The 19,452-nt window shown below is 41.3% G+C and overlaps 1 protein-coding gene across 1 annotated transcript in view; it reads right to left on the bottom strand.

Moving 5' to 3' along the window:
• EML5 (EMAP like 5) overlaps positions 1-19,452 on the bottom strand; it is a 388,000-nt gene that overhangs the window by 291,242 nt on the left and 77,306 nt on the right. The window contains exons 4-5 of the mRNA XM_030214976.1: positions 14,389-14,487; positions 13,428-13,496 (exon numbers count right to left, since the gene is read on the bottom strand). Coding sequence (XP_030070836.1) covers positions 13,428-13,496; positions 14,389-14,487 — 168 coding nt within the window. The remainder of the gene's footprint in view (positions 1-13,427; positions 13,497-14,388; positions 14,488-19,452) is intronic.

Below are 19,452 nucleotides of genomic sequence, written 5' to 3'. Positions count from 1 at the left end.
TCTTGTTGATTTTCAACTTTTTTTGAAGAGCGCTTTTCATGATTTTACTACCCCAAGCTTGTTGAGCCACATGGTCAACAAGTAATTACTAAAATGAAGGGCAGTGCTAGCTTCAAAGTTTAATAAAGCAAACTAGATATATAGGAAGTACTTTCTGGACTTCTTTCCTTTTCAGAACTGGTTGACACAGACACGCATCTGGGATGTGCTCCCTCTAAAGTTGTTTGGTAAATCTTCTCAAATAAGAACATAAGCTTTGCCATACTGGGACAGACCAAAGGTCCATCAAGCCCAGCATCTTGTTTCTAACAGTGGCCAATCCAGGTCACAAGTACATGGCAAGATCCCAAAACAGTACAATAAGCTTTATGCTGCTTATCCTAGAAATAAGCAGTGATTGTCCCCAAGTCCATTTTAATAATGGCTTATCACTACATCTCCCCTTGTCCAGAAAACATGTGTGGCAATGGCAGGATGTTCTCTCCACATGCAACACGCCCATATATAGCTCTACATGTGAAGGAATGTCTATCACTTGCAAGCACTGAATACCATTTCTGGCACTGGTATCTATCGCACATCTTCCTCGGTGAAAACCAAAGCAGAGAACTTGTTTAATCTCTCCTCTATGGCCTTGTCTTCCCTGAGTGCCCCTTTTACCCCTTGGTCATCTAGCGGTCCAATTCTTTTACCGGCTTCTTACTTCTAATATACCTAAAAAAAGCTTTTATTTTGTGTTTTTGCCTCCAAAGTAATCTTCTTTTCAAAGTCTCTGATTAAACCAGCAATCCAATAATTTTGCAAACTGACATTAAGGTGTCTCCCCTTCCTGCGTACATCTAGCACCACTATAGAAATGATAAGTAGTAGCACTAGCAGTAGTAGTCTATCACACCGACTGGCGTTCCTTTCTAATCTTAACATCTTTAATGTAAACCACCATCATTCTGCTAGTTAATGTACGTAATTAAATATTCTATGCATTAACTGCATGGCAAAATGCTGGAAAACCAGAGGTTTTTAGGGTATTGTGCATTCATCTTCAGGCTTATTTTCGAAAGAGGACGCCCATCTTTCGACACAAATCGCAAGATGGGCGTCCCTCTCACAGGGTCACCCAAATTGCCATAATCAAAAGCCGATTTTGGGCGTCCTCAACTGCTTTCCGTTGCGGGGACGACCAAAGTTCACAGGGGTGTGTCAGAGGCGTAGCAAAGGCGGGACTGGGGCGTGCCTAACACACACTAACACAAGGCTCATATTTAAGTGCAGAAGAAAAGGCACCAATATGTGCTTTTACTTCTGGTTTTGTTCGGACACATGCACGTCTGTTATCTCCCATCTGCCTTTGTAACTTGCAGGAATTTCCTTCTGGTTGCAAAATAAGCCAAACTGGCAGTTAAATCTGAAAAACTGGCATCAGATCCTCTCCGCGAACCCTTCTATGCTGCCTCAGACCTGATGAAAAAAATACTTGCATCTGTGTTGCAAAAACTCTCGGAACACACGTTACATTGTACAGAATATTTAAAAGAGTTTATTACCATACATTACAGTGTGAGGCCATATGTTGTGTGTGTGTTAACTCGCACGCTCAACCCCGCTCTGCATTCTGCACCCTGCGGTAACCGTGTGGTTAGGCTTGCAATATATAGTCCTCTGGGAACAGGAAAATATCTACTGCATCTGAATGTAAATTGCCTTGAGCTATAACTAAACAAGATGTGAGTTATATTCAAAATCCCTTCCCCTTCCCCTTTCTTAGGCAATAGTTAAGAGAAATATATTTTTCAGCAGTATAGTTTCCCAGAAATACAATATATAAAAGTATCGAATATCAGTAAGACCATGACTTTTTTTTGCTCAATCACTACAGCAATACAGATTTTTGTTTTTCTCTTTTTTTTATCCATTAATAATATACTGCAGTTTGTTGATTTTGCAACACAATACACAGAACACCTCCTACAATTTTTCAGAAATTTCAAAACTTTTTTATGTATTACTACTAATACTAATCACACCTGGACAATTCAAAATGAGGCACAAAAGTTAATTACGTCAAGAATGATAAAGGGGTACTTTTACTAAGCCATATAAGCGTCCACGCGTGCCCAACGTGCGCCAAAATGGAATTACCGCCTGACTACCTTGCAGTAATTTCATTTTTGGCACGCGTCCGATATGCGCGTCTGAAAAATATTTTTTATTTTTGAGCGTGCATAATGGACACGCACCAAGTGGCATTTGGCGCACGTAGGTCATTACCACCCAGATTCTGCTAGGTCAATGGCTGGCAGTAAGACCCAAAATGGATGTACGGTAATTCTCATTTTGCCGCACATCCGTTTTCGGCAAAAAAATAAAAAAGGAATTTTTTGTAGGTGTGCTAAAAAATAATTCTGCGCACACCCAAAGCACACGTCTACACTACCGCAGACCATTTTTCAGCGCAACTTAGTAAAAGGACCCCTTACTGCAGTGCACAACTGTGATCATGAATGTTAACATACTAATAGACATTAACAACAGCCAGGTCCCATTGCATAAAATGAGACGTGCAATAAATAACATACGTTCATGCATGTAAATGTGTGGTAACATGATAACGCCTTTTAGCAAATCTAGCCCTAGCTTTTAATGCCCTTGTTGCTATGGAAACAGCACTACAAGGACTGTTTGACACAACAGTAGAATGTGACCGGACAAGACACATGCTGAATCCCATCGGAATATTTTTACACCTGCTAGGTTTCATGTGGCTTCAGTGTGCATAGAGAGAAATGAATCATAATCAGACTGCAAATTAATGAAAATGTCAAAGGTGCACAAGACTGGTAAATGCTGTAGTATGAAGATGACTAAGTATAACTGAAAACCAGGTTCTTCCCAAGATATTTAATTCCCAGCAGCGCAATTATAATAATGCTAAGGGGCAAGTAAAAAATCAGACACCAGCATTAGGTTGCTTTTCTTATTTGTTTTCTTCCTATTTCCTTTTCTGTTTGGCTACATTTTTTTTTACAGCCTGCCCATAGTAATGATCGTTTTACCAAATGTATGGCAACTGTCCTTACAGTCTCAGCTCCGGCTGCCCTAAGCTCCTGTCCTTATAGTCCCAGTTCTGGCTGCCCTAAGCTCCTGTCCTTACAGTCCCTGCTCCAGCAGCTCCAAACAGCTCACTGTATAGAATGATCAAGCTCAGGGCATTCCTTCCTCCTAGCTCAGAAGCTGCTTTACCTGCTAAACTAAGATTAATTTGAACAAATATTACAAAAGGACTACCACAAAATTCTTAAAAATATCAACTTGTCTAATGGGACTTGGGACAGTGAGAGAGTTGAGAGATAACCCTGTTCCAGTGGTTCCCAAACTGGGGGTAAAGTCCCCAAATGGCTTAACCAAGTGAGGCAATGGCTCAGGGAGGTAAACAGCACCAAAATCCCCAGCCTCAGATGTCACCTTGTCTAATGGTTAAGCCTTTTCCCCAAGGGTCTGGCATCTCTTCCTCCCTCCTATGGTCCAGGGCCTCTCCCCTTTTCTCCCTACTCATTTCCCCCCCACCCAGTCTTTCTCTCTCTCCCCTTCCCTGCAGCCCCCTCCTCCCAGGTCCATCATCACTCCTCTTCTCTCCCTTCCCACCTGAGATCCTGAGGTGCAGATACCAAACTTGCACACAGTATTCAAGATGCGGTTGCATTGTGGAGCAATACACAGGCTTTATAACATTCTCATTTTTGTTTTATATTCCTTTCACAATGGTTCACACCAGTTCCTACACAGTGGAAAATAGCGACCATCCACCCCCAAGCTCAGAATCATCTGTGTCCATTTCTCAGCTAGCAAACTACTACCCTATAGCTAAGTTACCATTTGTAGCTAAAATCACTGAAGTAGTACACCCTCAATATTAGGGATTACCACACTCATACACTACCACCTTGACCACACTAAATATATTTGTCTCCTGTTGTTAGACCTTACGGCAGCATTCGACGTTATCGACCACACCTTACTTCTTCGACGCCTATACGAGCTTAGTCTCAATGACACTATTTATGACTGGTTTAAAGATTATCTGGCATCCAGAAAATACAGTTTACCAAGGAAATGAAACATCTACCATGTACACTCCAGAATCAGGAGTAACCCAAGGTTCCATTCTGTACCCACTACTATTCAACATTTTCTTAGCTCCACTACTCACCCTGGCACAGTCACTTGACATAACAATGTTTGTCTATGCAGATGACATCCAGCCTCTCAGTGTTCTTTATTCCCTAGATTACCATGAGATCACCATCATTAATAGAAAACTAGCACAGCTAAATTGGCTTAGGGACAACCATCTTTTCCTAAATAACGCCGTAAAAACTCTTGAACAGCCAGTCTTTCTAAATAATAGTACAATCCCATTAGCAAACACTACTTAACTCCTTGGTGTGATCCTAGACACCAAACTTATGTTTCAACTACAAATGGGACAAGTGGTTCACCGGTAGTTCTATAAGCTTTGACTAATTCATTCAGTTCAATCTTTATTGCATCCTCCAGCTTTAAATAGTCTCATCCATTCACTTGTAATTAGTCAGCTAGATTACTGAAATTCTCTCTAGAGAGGCATCAAAGTGAAACACCTTTGACGACTATAGCTAGTCCAGAACACAGCCCTCCGCCTTATCAACAAGGTCGGCAAATTCGAACATATCACACCACATTTAAAAGCAGCAAACTGAATACCTCTCACTCACAAATAACCTACAAACGTCTTCTTTTAGTTTTCAAAATATTAACCACAGGGGAGCAAGCACATTTTTTTTGCTATATAATACCTTATCATCCATCTTGAGCCCTTAGACCTCCCCATCAGAACCATCTGACAGTGCTCACCTATAAAGACATTACACATGAACACACTAGAGGTTCCATATTCTCTGTACAGGGCCCCCAGCTATGAAATTTACTACCTCAACACTTCCTTACACAGACATTTCTTGACCAATTCAAAACTGATCTAAAGACATTCCTTTTCTCTGATGCCTTCTGCTGACAGACCTTCACACTTATGCCAAAATGTTTTGGACAATCATTTGGACTCTGGAAGTCACTAGTGCACCTCTTTTGTGTTTACCCTTCACTCTTTCCTATCAATATTGTACTTCTACCCCTGTCCCTGAACTATTCTATCTCGTGTTACACAGAATTTCTCCCCTCTTTTATTAGAATGTAAGCAGCCTTGACGGAGTACCCGGGGGGGGGGGGGGGGGGGATAGAAAGTCAACTTGAAACTTTCCTGTGTAGAAACATACACACCTGTTTTCCTAAGCTGCCACAGTACATAATATCACGTGTCAGTATCACTTTGGGGGCGGGGGGGGGGGGGAGGGGGACAAAACACAATAGGGGATTAAGGTGGCAACCTCTCCTAATCCCTCCAGTAGAGCAACGTACAACACAAGCACCTTTATATAACCTAGGTGTCCCCAGGAGTAGATAAATAACCCGGCATTGATATCAGAGGAACATAGGTGTGCATTCTCCTTCTGAAATGGGGAAAGCACATGTATATTTTAGCTCTATCCTAGCCCCATCCAGACCATGCCCCCTTGCAATATGCACATTTTTGTGATTTGGACATGTATATCCTGGCTTTATAAATTCGGGATTTAGTCATGTATTTTTTATTTATGGTTCATTTGTATCCCACATTTTCCCACTTATGCAGGCACAATGTGGCTTACAGAAAATTAGGAAAATTTACAATGTAAGAAAATATTGCAAAAAGGACATGCCATATCAGTCCAGACAATTAGAAAAATACCCAGGCTCCAATTAGACTGGGTGGGAGAAAGCCATGATAACCCTCAAACTGCTGTTCCCCATGGCACAGATTTTCTTGGCCTGAAGCTTAAACGCTTTAAGTTGGATTGCAATGGGGCAAGGTTTCTATCTTGCTATTACCTGCCCACAAGGACTCCTACACCCTTCATCAAGAGGTTTGTTAGCCCTCCGATACCTGCAAATATTTGCTGGTACAGGCCAATGCAATATACATATCTAAATGCTGGTTTATACATATTCAAATCACAAATAGGGGTTCTTAAAATAATGGCCTTTGTATCCTAGATCTAGGTGATACCTAAAGACCTGTTGTGGTTTTCATAATAAATTTACTGGGTTTGAAGGCCCTGCTACTGGGTGGTCTTATTTATAAGTAGCTCAGATAACACAAAGACCAACCACCTTAATCTAAATTTGACGTATAACATGTAACAGAGGCTATTTTGTTTTTAAATAATGCAACAAAATATCTTTCTTTTTGCAGACCTTGGTTATCTGGTCAGCATTAGGGTGGGTTACTATTAGTAAATTTTGGACTGGTTTGGGAGGTCAGGGCTGGGACCAGCAAGCTGGGAGGTCAAAAGGAACAAAAAATCCATTCATTCAACACTCACTCAATAAGTCAGTCCTGGCCAGAAGGTGAAATTACAACCAAAATGAGGGTTATTTAAACTTGAATGGTAAAGGGGGAAAACATCAGTTCTCAGCATAAAGCATTTACAGTCATAAGTCTCAATCAGTATAAAGGTAATATGCAGCGTGTACAGTCTCTGATAGAAGACCTGCTCAACCCTCTGCCTTGGAAGAGGTTCTGTACAAAAAATAAGAACATAAGAATAGCCTTACTGGGTCAGACCAATGATCCATCTAGCCCAGTATCCTGCTTCCAACAGTGGTCAATCCAGGTCACTGTGAGGAAATGCTTGAGCCCCCCCAGTCCACTCCCAGCCCCCCATCAACTTCTGGCTATGCCCCTGGGTGCAGGCATTGGTGGACAGAAACACGCTGCAAACTTTCCCAGTGTTCACGTGGCCCAAAGGAATGCTGGTGGAGGATGTCTTCAGCTAGTGGGGCTTTGGGATCTCCACTAGCCAAAGTATTTGGGTGGGGCGGAAATGTGTGGGCCCACCCAGTCTACCCAGAAATTCACCTCTGGCTACTCTAGCTGCATCCAAATATCCTTCTGGCTTTTGCCACTGCCTTTTGTACCTGTTTGGTCACCTTAAGATCATCAGATACAATCACTTCCAAGTCCTGCTCTTCCTTTGTGCACATACTGTACTTGTCCCTCAGGTTTTTACTTTAAGATGAATATGGCTCAGATTAAAATGCATTTCCTTTTCACAAAAGCAACAATTTATGAGCTTCAGTGAATTGATATCAATGAGAGAATAAAAAGAATTTATAATCTATTTTCAGAAGAGTAAAATGGAGTCACTGCCTTTGAGTATCATGTCCTCTTTGTATAGAAAAGCAGTTTTATGCATTCACTGGTTTACCACAGGAGAGAAGTTACAGAACAATTGTAATTTTGCACTGTGCACCAGAATAGAAAGCATGATTCCATCTTTTTACTGCTAATCCCCTCCTAGTGCTGAGTTCCAAGAGCAGTTTGGCTTGTTCCACAGTTATATTCTTTTGCTTTTTAAAGATAATGTTCACAAAAGACAAAAAGTAAAGCACTATTCTAAACAAGTGTCTAAATTACTCTCCTAGTTAAACATATTTAGAATCTAATTAGGGGTTAAAAGCAAAAAATGTTCAGCCCAATATTCAGTAAATGCACCCAAATTTGGGCACCAGAAAAATCAGTACCCAACACTATTCTATAAAGGGCGCTCTGTATTGAGCGCCCTTTCTAGAACAAATTCCCACACCCAAATTTGGGCACCACGACTTGTGCCTGCTAAAACCCAGTATATTTCCTGGCACCCAAACTGGGCATGCATCCCTGGTATTCTATACCACATGCAAATTTTCATAACGCCCCTGACTCGCCCATGGCCACACCCCCTTTTGGGTCGCACGCTATGGGATTTGGGCATGCAGTGTTACAGAACAGCGCGTAGCAAGATGCACACGCCGATCCCAATTGGTGCCAATTCCCAAAATTTAGTGCCCAATTATTGCTGTTAATTGACTTATTAACCAAGTAAGTTGAGAGTGCATCTCAGGACTGCGCCCAAATTTGAGCACCATATATAGAATGTGAGTTCTGGTTACCAATAAAAATATAAGGCAGTATATTTTTGTGCTGACATAAATGAATGTGCAGTAAGTGCAAAGGCTGTGTGATAACTATTGGGGGTTGCCCAGAATGTCCCCTGCAGTTACTGCACAGAAAGGTTCTCTACCATTTGCTTAGATTATTCACAATTAGCACAGAAGCACTTTACACCATCTCTTGAGCAAACAATAACCTCACCTCCTCTAACAACACTAGTGAAGCACAAGGTAAGCACTATGCGCTAACTGCACTAGAGACAGCACACAGTAAGTATCCTGTGCTAAGTGAACTAGTGAAAGGACACGGTAAGTAGCCTGTGCTAAATGCACTAGGGACAGCACACGGTAAGTACCATGTCCTAACTGCAATGTCCTGTCCGTGCCCGTTCTCCACCCATAACCCATCCAATTCCTGCTTCCTGACAAGGCATGGAGTTAATGCAAGAAATTGTGCACGCTGTAATGCCAGCATAGCAACAGTTACCATGCTCGTGCACTAATTTCCATGTTGATGCTTAAAGCACTTACCCCTAAATTCTATAAATGGCACCTCAACTTGTGCGCGCTAATTTGGCCACGTGGCCAAATTGCATGCACATCTTAATTAACATGCCAATCGGCGACAATAACTGGTACTTATCAATTAGCAGTACTAATTGGATTTAATTAGAATGTACAAGTGCAACTTTCTAGGCATATTTTACAACCTGGTATGGGTAAATTCCAACACGCACAGTCGAAAACGGGGCATGGCCACGGATGTGGAATGGGCAGGTTGTGGGCATTTCAAAAAACTGTGCGCACTATTGTGGAATACACCTGATCTGCGCCTAACTTAGGTGAAGGTATTTAGGCTTGGTTTTAGGTGGCCTAAATGGGTGCGCAAAAAATTTAGTTGCAAGAACGGTGCATGAGCATATTCTAAAAACTACACCTAACTTTAGGTGTAGTTTGTAGAGTCACATTAACCGCATGGTTTTTCAGTGCTGATTTTTAAGGCACCATTTATAGAATTTGGTTCTTACTAAAAAAGCCCCTAAGTCCTCTTGTCCATGAATTTTCAGTACGATCACAGGAATATTGCTACCAGAAATTCCCTTTAAATGCTCCAGCAATATCCAGACAGTACCTCAGGGGAGGAGGGGCATTTTTGGCTAGGATTTTGCAAAGAAGCAATATTCAGTTCCTATCCATAAAGATAAGCAGTGCGATTTAAGCTAGGAAAAAGCTGTCAAACTAAACTACTCAGCTATACATAGAGGACTAAATTCAGTAAATGGCACCCAAATTTGGGTGCTGAAAAAAAAATGCACGCTGAGTACTAATCTACAAACGGCGCCGTTTACGGAATAAAAAACAGCTAACCAGTATTTCTCTATTCATATATTTAGCCCGCTCCACCAATTACGCCCAGAACGGCCTGATTAACTGAGCTTTCTTCCCCATGGAAAATGGTAAATCAGACCTTAAGGTGTGTTTAAGTACAAGTTTTATCCATGTAGTGTCCGTGGGAACAGTTAATTCCCTTAGAACACATGACTAGGTGTCCCTAGTCACTGAGCCAGCTCTACTTTATAATTTGTCAGGCAGTATGGATTTTCAGTCAGACTCTTGAGACTTCAATTGGATTCAAGTCATAGCTTACGACAGGCACTCCATAATGAAATATTGATATATTAACTCATTTCACTCTTCTTTTGCTCTTTAAAGCATAAACATTTCAAAATCTATGCTGCCATTTCTGTTGGTGGTTCTCCCTTGGCGAAGCTCAAAGAATAGTGACAAAGCTTATTAGGTGGTACAGAACAAGCAGTGATGATGGTGTATTTATTTATTTTGGCATTTATAAAGTACCTTAAATCGAAGACACCTGCAGCTGTCATAGAGGCTTGTATATCATACTTTTATTCACATTTTTGGGGGTGAAAGGGGGTCAGCCCTGATTCCCTCCAGTGGTCATCTGGTCATTTAGGGCACATTTTTGTGCTTTATTCATTCTGAAAACAGGTCTACACCAAAATATCTTGGTTTTAGTCCTGGACGATTTTGTTTTGTTCCATTATGGCTGTAAAATGTCCAAGTGAAACACTCCCGACATGCCCCCTTGTGATTTGAAAGCACTTCTAACGGACTTCATAGAAAAACACCTAAAAGTAGGTATCAAAAATACTAATTTGGACATTTTTGTGAGAAAAATGTCCAAATGCGGCATCATGCCACTTTTTAGACATTTTTCTCTTTCAAAAATAAGCCCCATAGTGGAATTAAAAAATGTTCAAAGAAGAGCGACCAAAATGAAAAGGGGATGGAACTCCTCTCATATGAGGAAAGGCTAAAGAGGTTAGGGCTCTTCAGTTTGGAAAAGAGATGGCTGAGGGTGGACATGACTGAAGTCTACAAAATCCTTAGTGGTGTAGAACGGGTAAAAGTGAATTGATTTTTCACTCTTTCAAAAAGAACAAAGACCAGGGGACACTCAATGAAATTACATGGAAATATTTTTAAAACAAATAGAAGGAAATGTTTTTTTTTTTTTGGGGGGGGGGGGGGGGTTGCAGAAAAATAAGATGCGGTCAAACCAATTTCAGCCTTCTATCAATCGTGCTGCAGCATTCTGAATTAGAGCTGGTGAAAACTCCTTTTGTTTTGACCAGAGTACAGTAAAATGATGTCTTACCTGATAATTTTCTTTCAATGGCTTGTAGGTGATACATAATTAAACAAAACATCTGGGTCAAATTCAGCACACAGTGGTCCAAGACTTTAAAATCACTGACTGCTGCCAACTCAATTTATAAATCCCTAGGAACAGGAGTACTATATAATCACAACAGGGATGGATTAAGGTCAACAGATGCTCTAAGCACAGCCCAGCAATGGTGCCCCCAGGCTCTTCCATTGCTTAGCTGACAAGACATTAAGACTCAGTAAGTGCTGAAAAATATTATTATTGTATGAAACAAAACATCATATATATTTATGATTAGAAAAACAAGGAAATTCATGTTGGATAATGGGTGTAGTGCTGTAGTGAAAGAATTAAGGGCATGAGAGCTAGTGGGAAAAAAAAAAACTCTATGGTGTCTCCCTTCCCTTAGTGCCATAAGCATGTGCTTATTTTGTTTAATGGTTAATCCTGGACTGAATCATAATTAGATAGTATGGTTTCAGAGGTAGGTGTGGTTACAGGTATGGGCGTGGCTTTCAACTACACTTCTGAATTTGTGACTACACCACTCAATGCCACTCCTTCCCATACATAGCCTTGCTTCTACAAAGGTACTGGCATTAAATATCCAGGCCTATCCAGTATGGTTTCAGAGGTAGGTGTGGTTACAGGTATGGGCGTGGCTGTCAACTACACTTCTGAATTTGTGACTACACCACTCAATGCCACTCCTTCCCATACATAGCCTTGCTTCTACAAAGGTACTGGCATTAAATATCCAGGCCTATCCAGTATGGTTTCAGAGGTAGGTGTGGTTACAGGTATGGGCGTGGCTGTCAACTACACTTCTGAATTTGTGACTACACCACTCAATGCCACTCCTTCCCATACATAGCCTTGCTTCTACAAAGGTACTGGCATTAAATATCCAGGCCTATCCAGTATGGTTTCAGAGGTAGGTGTGGTTACAGGTATGGGCGTGGCTGTCAACTACACTTCTGAATTTGTGACTACACCACTCAATGCCACTCCTTCCCATACATAGCCTTGCTTCTACAAAGGTACTGGCATTAAATATCCAGGCCTATCCAGTATGGTTTCAGAGGTAGGTGTGGTTACAGGTATGGGCGTGGCTGTCAACTACACTTCTGAATTTGTGACTACACCACTCAATGCCACTCCTTCCCATACATAGCCTTGCTTCTACAAAGGTACTGGCATTAAATATCCAGGCCTATCCAGTATGGTTTCAGAGGTAGGTGTGGTTACAGGTATGGGCGTGGCTGTCAACTACACTTCTGAATTTGTGACTACACCACTCAATGCCACTCCTTCCCATACATAGCCTTGCTTCTACAAAGGTACTGGCATTAAATATCCAGGCCTATCCAGTATGGTTTCAGAGGTAGGTGTGGTTACAGGTATGGGCGTGGCTGTCAACTACACTTCTGAATTTGTGACTACACCACTCAATGCCACTCCTTCCCATACATAGCCTTGCTTCTACAAAGGTACTGGCATTAAATATCCAGGCCTATCCAGTATGGTTTCAGAGGTAGGTGTGGTTACAGGTATGGGCGTGGCTTTCAACTACACTTCTGAATTTGTGACTACACCACTCAATGCCACTCCTTCCCATACATAGCCTTGCTTCTACAAAGGTACTGGCATTAAATATCCAGGCCTATCCAGGCAGGTCTTGGCCTCCAGCATTTATGTAGGACCCAGCCAGTATTCACAAAGGTATGCTGAAGGCTTACCCCTAGGGATCAGCGTTGCCATTTTGAACCGGGAGCCAGACAGGGTGAGAGCGGAAGGAAACTGCTCCTACCACTAGACAACCAGGTTAGATAAGACCCAGAGGTGGATAGGAGTCAGGGCAGATGGGGGGGGGGGGGCAGGAATGATGAAATTGGAATAGGGTACTAGGGGGAATCAGAACCGGGGGGGGGGGGGAGTAGTATGGGGAACTGAGTGGGGAAGATAGGGTAATCAGAAAGGAGGGGGACCAGGACTGGAAAAGGAGGGCGGAATGGTGACCAGGAAGTTATGTGGGTGCCAGTGCCCGCTTAGCTAGGCAGCCAAGATAAGCAGGCATGGGCCAGAAAAGGCTGTCCTAAGTGCTGGCTCCTTCCCATCTTTAACCTTCCACTGCCTGCTCTTAACATGGGTAATTAGAGCAGATAGTGAGCAGCACTGCCTGAATAAGTGCCATTAAATGTCGGTGGCCGGCCTGCTCAGTGGGGCCTCTTCTGCCCAGTTAAACCCTTTTGAATGCTGGGCCCTACATTTTTTTAAGGTGCTCTAACAATCCAAATGCACATCTCTAATTTACAGGCATTCACATTTCAACAGCATTTCCAGAGTAGGGTGGTAAGTTTTGGATTAGAGGCTTTTTTTTTTTTTTATTGAGACAATGTTTTGTTGCTCAATCTGGCAAACAGTGTGCACTATGACATTCTGTGGTAAGTGACCCTAACTATGATCTTGTCTAATAAAGGACTATAATGTCTTTATATTTTGTTCTGTTGCTATTGCCTATGTAAATTGTTTTGTCATTCACCCAGAACTGTGGAGAGAGTAGATTATTGAACAAAAAACAAACAAGAAATGTTAGCATAAAATACACTTTGAAAAATATGAATTTCAGCATATAGTGGAAGGATAAAAAAATATGACCTTGGTACGGTACCTTTATGTGCTTAACACCACAACTGACAAGTTTGTTTGGTTGGTACAAATCCCAAGAAATATCAAATATCTGGAAAAAAAATCAAGACTGCAGTCAAGACCCAGAAGATAAAGTGAAGACAAACATGCTTGTGTTTCACAATATCTGTGAAAGAGGCCATGTTTGAAGAGGAGAAACACGAGTGTGTGAAGCATTTGGCTGTTTAAGTGCCGATATTCAGCACTTAATGGCCAAGGTAACTGCATAAAAAAAAAATCAGTCCTACTTTGATGCAGTTCATCATAGTCAGTTAAATGCTGAATATCGCACTGAACAGGCTATGGTTTAGCCAGCTCCGCAAACCTGGAAATTCAATTCTGGAGTCTGGACATGGCTTGGCATTTGATTTCTGGGCACAATGCCGGTGGCAGTCAGCAAAATGCAAATCGGGCTGTATGTTTCTAGCCCAATGTTCCTGGGCAGGAAAAACAGCAGCTTTGAGTTGGCATTATTTTTCCAGAAATAACGCAGCTTGCAAAATTCAACACAGGAGGCCCTATTTTATTTACATAAGAATGAGGTGTTCTGCATGCATTTGCATGTTTTACATTTCGCTACTCGGTAGCCTGGTAAAATAAGGCACAATTTTGCTGTTTAACAAGAATTAAAATCATGTTATTCCCTTAACGCATGTTAGTAATTACCCTCTTAATCCATTCCCCAAAGGGGTCATGTGAACTACCTTCAATGCATCCCAAGCTATGGCTGCTATCTTTATTTTAATATTACTTTTAAAACTGACAAGATATTGTGGAAATAATTGATTTGACAATTTTCTGCATTTTGTACAGAATTTATCCTATTACAGCTTACTGCAGTTATTTACACATTGGCAAGGATTAATGTGAAATAAACCGTATTTTGCATTTTCCACATCCTTACAGTTTGCATGCAAAGCTAAGTAAAAATAATGAGCAGTTACCCTGTCGGTGTGACCAGGGGCCATGGACAGCATCTTCCCTTTCTTCCAGTCCCATACACAGATTGTATTCTTCGAGTCCAGGCCAACAGACACCAAGCGCTAAGGTTTGAAGGCAAGAGCAAAGGAAGGCCAGTGTAAAAATACAATAAAAGTAATTTATCAAAATTAAAGATTAATTTCATGGAGGACAAGCTCTTTACCCTATATTTTGGCAAATGTGTTTGGAATTTGTTTTGACATAAAAAAAATCACTCACAAAGATTTATGTGGGCATCTCTCATGAGAAATGCAAGAGTGAAAAAACTAATGCAGAAAAATACATTTCCCAATATCCCGCCCTCTTCCTCCCACCTATATCTCTGAACCAAATCATATTTTTCTGGATACTGTTGGCTTATGTACTTGGGTCACAGATTTTGTAGAAATTTAGGACCTTCAAAGATTCAGACCTTTACAACAAATGCATATCCAATACTGAGGACAAATATAGACGAGAAAAGATCAAATCAGCTAGTTCATATCTTCCTTCCTTCCAGGAGCCAAATATATGTAGCAGACTTCTGAACTGGGAACCAGTAAGCTTTTGAGAAAAGTGTACATTTTTTTTACCTATTCAACTCTTCCTGTGTGCAGGATTTCAGTAGTCATTAATCTGGAAGGGGATTCTAACGTCTAAAATTTTCTAATAAATATTAAGCAACATACAGCGCAGAGGGTCAAAGTACACAGCACAAGCAGTCCAGAAAAAAAGCACAAAGGGCTCTCAAGAATGGAAAAAGTATACTTTATTGATGACCCGTGTTTCGGCATAACTAACGCCTGCTTCAGGGGTCTATTCTATAACATAAACAGATAAAAATAAGACATCACTTTAACTGGAAAAAAATTTACAAAATGTACAAATAAAAGGTCTCCTGAAGAATCATAAAACATTAACCCCCCTGTATACTAAGCCGTGCTAGCAGCTGTTGATGCAGTAATACCAACACAGCTCTTTCACTTTGAACGGGCTGTATCAGCATCGCCGTGCAGCTTAATAAACAGGGGTGTAAATTTTCAAAAGGGCGACTATGACAAAATGAGGAATATGGTTAAAAAAAGCTGAAAGACTCAGCTGCAAAGATTAGGACTGTAAATCAGGGATTGACATCATTTAAAAATACCATTTTGGAAGCCCAGATCATATATATTCCTTGTATTAATAAAGATGGAAAGAAGAGAAATGACAGTCAGCATGGTTAAAGGGAAAAGTGAAAGAGGCTATTAGAGCCAAAAGAGCATTTTTCAGAATATGAAAAAGGATCCGAATGAAGAAAGCAAGAAGCAACATAAACACTGGCAAGACAGACACAAAGAATTGATAAAGAAGGCCAAAACAGAATACAAAAAGAAACTTACCACGGAGGCAAAAATCTCATAGTAAAGGAGGAGGCCAAACCAAATAGGGAGGCCGCACACAACTGGGCTGCAGGCCAGCGGGAAGGAAAGGGTTAAAGAAAACAGGGGAGAGAAAGGGAGGGGGGAAGGGGGAAGGAAGGCTTAAAAGAGGGACAGCAGGTGAGAAAAGGTCTTTCCGGCAGGCAGCAGCAAGCCAGAGGAGAGGGATTAGGTAAAACTACGGGGGGGGGGGGGGGGGGGGGGGGGGGGGGGGTATACAGCATGTTGCCACAGAATGGTTCCTCGGGAGCGGGGAATACTGGCTGACGTTCAAGGTCAAGTGCAAGGTTAAGACCGGCAAGGGGCCAGGTCAAAGTTCACTTAGCTTGATAATATTGTCTCCTGGCTTAAACGGCCGGGAGGCCCAGAGATTATGCAGGGTGCGTCCTTAAACGGGAGATACCCTAATCGGCGGGTGCTATAAGTAACAGACCTTATAGCAGGGGGGGTGGGCTTTGACGGCACAACCGGCAGCGCGATAAAACAGGAAGCGAATGACAAGCTGTGTATCTAGGGGTTTTCCTATGAGTTGTGATGCTATAGAAATTTATGAAATGCAAACAGAAGTAAATGCGATTTATAAGATGTAATGTAAAGTGCTTGGCTGTGGCCATAATAAATTCCAAATTGTCAAAGAAATAGCTGGTCATGTCTATTCTTCTTGGTGGCAAAGGAGAGAGGACGGTTGAGCAGTGCCGAATGCCCCAGTTGTAACTTTTTCAGGTAGAAGCAAAAAGCCTGTGAGGGAATCTGTGGGACCATTACATCATTAAGGAGTTAAAAGGGGCACTCAGGGAGGACAAGACCATAGCAGAGAGACTGAATTAATTCTTTGCTTCAGTCTTTACAGAAGAAGATGTACCCCGAGGTACTGAAAGAACTCAAATATGAAACTGCAGATCTGCTGTTAGTGATCTGTAACCTGTCGTTAAAATTGTCCCTAGCACCTGAAGATTGGAGGGTTGCCAATTTAATGCCTATTTTAAAAAAAGAGATCCAGGGGTGATCTGGGAAATTATAGACCGGTAAGCCTGAGATCAGTGCCAGATAAAATAGTGGAAATTATTATAAAGAATAAAATCACTGAACACATAGATAAACATGGCTTAATGGAGCAGAGTCAACATGGATCAGCTGAGGGACGTTTTGCCTCACTAATTTGCTTCATTTTTTGAATGTATGAATAAACATGTGGATAAAGGTGTGCAGTTGATGCAGTGTATCTAGATTTTCAGAAATTGTTTGACAAAGTCCTTCATGAGAGACTCCTGAGAAAATTAAAAACTCATGTGATAGGAGGTAATGTTCTCTTTTGGATTAGGAATTGGTTAATAGATAGAAAACAGGGGAGAGGGTTAAATGGCCAATTTTCTCAGTGGAGGAGGGTGAACAGTGGAGTGTCTCAGGGATCTGTACTGGGACAGGTGCTATTTAACATATTTATTAATGACCTGGAAATGGGAATGACAAGTGAGGTGATTAAATTTGCAGATGACAAGAAACTATTCAAAACTATTAATACACGTGCAGATTGTGAAAAATTGTAGGAAGACCTTAGGAAGTTGGAAAACTGGGCATCTAAATGGCAGATGAAATTTAATGTGGACAAGTGCAAAGTGATGCACATTGGGGAGAATAATCAAAATCATAGTTACATGATGCTAGGTTCCACTTTAGGAGTCAGCACTCAAGAAAAAGATTTAGGTTTAATCGTGGACAATACACTGAAATCTTCTGCCCAGTGTGTGTGGTGCCATACAAAAAAGCAAACAGAATGCTACGAATTATTAGGAAAAGGATAGAAAACAAGACAAAGATTATTATAATGCCTCTGTATTGCTTCATGGTGCGACCACACCTTGAGTTATTGTGTATAATTCTGGTCGAGATATAGCAGAATTAGTAAAAGTTCAAAGAAGGATGACCAAAATGATTAAGGGAATGGAACTCCTCTCATATGAAGAATGGCTTAAGAGGTTAGGACTCTTCAGCTTGGAAAAGAGATGGCTGAGGGGAGATATTATAAAGGTCTACAAAATACTGAGTGGTTTAGGACTTTTTAATCTTTCAAAAAGTACAAAGACTAGGGGACACTCATGGAAGTTACATGGTACTACTTTAAAAACAAATAGAAGGAAATATTTTTTCACTCAACGAATATTTAAGCTTTGAAACTTGTTGCCAGAAGATGTGGTATCAGCAGTTAGTGTATGTGGGTTTAAAAATGATATGGACAAGTTCCAGGAGGAAAGGTCCATGTTCTGCTATTGAGATAGACATGGGGAAAGCCACTGCTTATCCCTGGGATCAATAGCATGAATCTTGCTACTATTTGGGATTCTGTCAGGTACTTGTGACCTGAATTAGCTACTGTTGGAGGCAGGATACTAGGCTAGATGGACCATTGTTCTGACCCAGTATAGCTATTCTTATGTTCTTATGATAAAAAATACTTTAAAGGAACCTCCCCCCTGATCACAACCCACCCATCGAGATAATGTTACCCCCCAGATCAGAATCCACCCAAGATGTCATCCTCCCACAATCACAATCACAACCACCCCTCCTCCTGATATTGTTAACCCAGATCACAACTCGTCCCCCACTGATAACCACCCCAGATCAGAACCCCCTCCAATCCCCCACTCTCTTCAGACCGGAGGTCCAGAAAACCCCTCCAAACCCCTTCCCGTTGACCAAATCCAGGTTTACTACACTACCAACGATTACCTCACAGTAGGACCCAGGAATGGGTAGGGGATCTGGAGGGGTTTGGTCAAGGAAGAGGGGCATGGAGGAGGCTTCTGATCAAAGATGGTTATGAGCTGGGGGGGTTGTGATCCAAGAGTAGTATGATAGGTCACGATTCTTTTTTTGTTCTTTTGCATAGTTTATTTATGTCTCAGTTGGACTATGTCAATGCCATGTTGTGATTGCTCAGATGGAATTGCGTAAGTTGCAAACTCTGCAAAATACGGGGATTCGTTTATTGGGGGATTTGGGTGGGTATGATCATATTACCCCGTTATATATAAATCATCATTTGTTACCCATGTATTATAGGATGCAGTTCAAGGTTTTGGTTTTGACACACAAAATTTATCATAACACTGACATTGCGTAAGTTGTTAGTACTATATTGTGTTCTGGGGCTGAATGTTTGTTACAAGTGCCAGCAGTAACCTGTGCTCGGCTGGAGGTTACATATAAGAGGGAGTTCTTATGTTTGACTTCCCAACTGTGGAATGCTCTGCCACTAGAGCTATGGGAGCTGCAATCCCTTGATCGGTTTAAGAAGTTGTTGAAGGCGTACTTTTTTCAGAGGGCTTTTTTAGTCTCATTTCCTGTGGGTTAGCCTCATTGAAATATCGGTGAGCTTAGATACAAATGAAGATGTAGAGGAAGATAAATATTATCTTTATTTTTATATTGTATGATTGAATGGTCTTGGGTGATTGTGCTTTACTATTTTTATGGAGTTCTTTTGATATTTTAATATGTTCTTACTTTTGTTATTGTAAACCGCTTCAACTACTATAGTAGGGAAGCGGTATATAAAGTGTGAATAAACTGTAACTGTAGTCATCATTGGAGGGGGGAGGAGGTTCTGATCAGAGGGCTTGGACA

This window comes from Microcaecilia unicolor, chromosome 9 (assembly GCF_901765095.1).
Source record: "Microcaecilia unicolor chromosome 9, aMicUni1.1, whole genome shotgun sequence".
In the NCBI taxonomy this organism is placed as follows: domain Eukaryota; kingdom Metazoa; phylum Chordata; class Amphibia; order Gymnophiona; family Siphonopidae; genus Microcaecilia; species Microcaecilia unicolor.
Note: the sequence above shows the minus strand (reverse complement) of the source record. Positions and strands in the feature narration are given on the sequence as shown.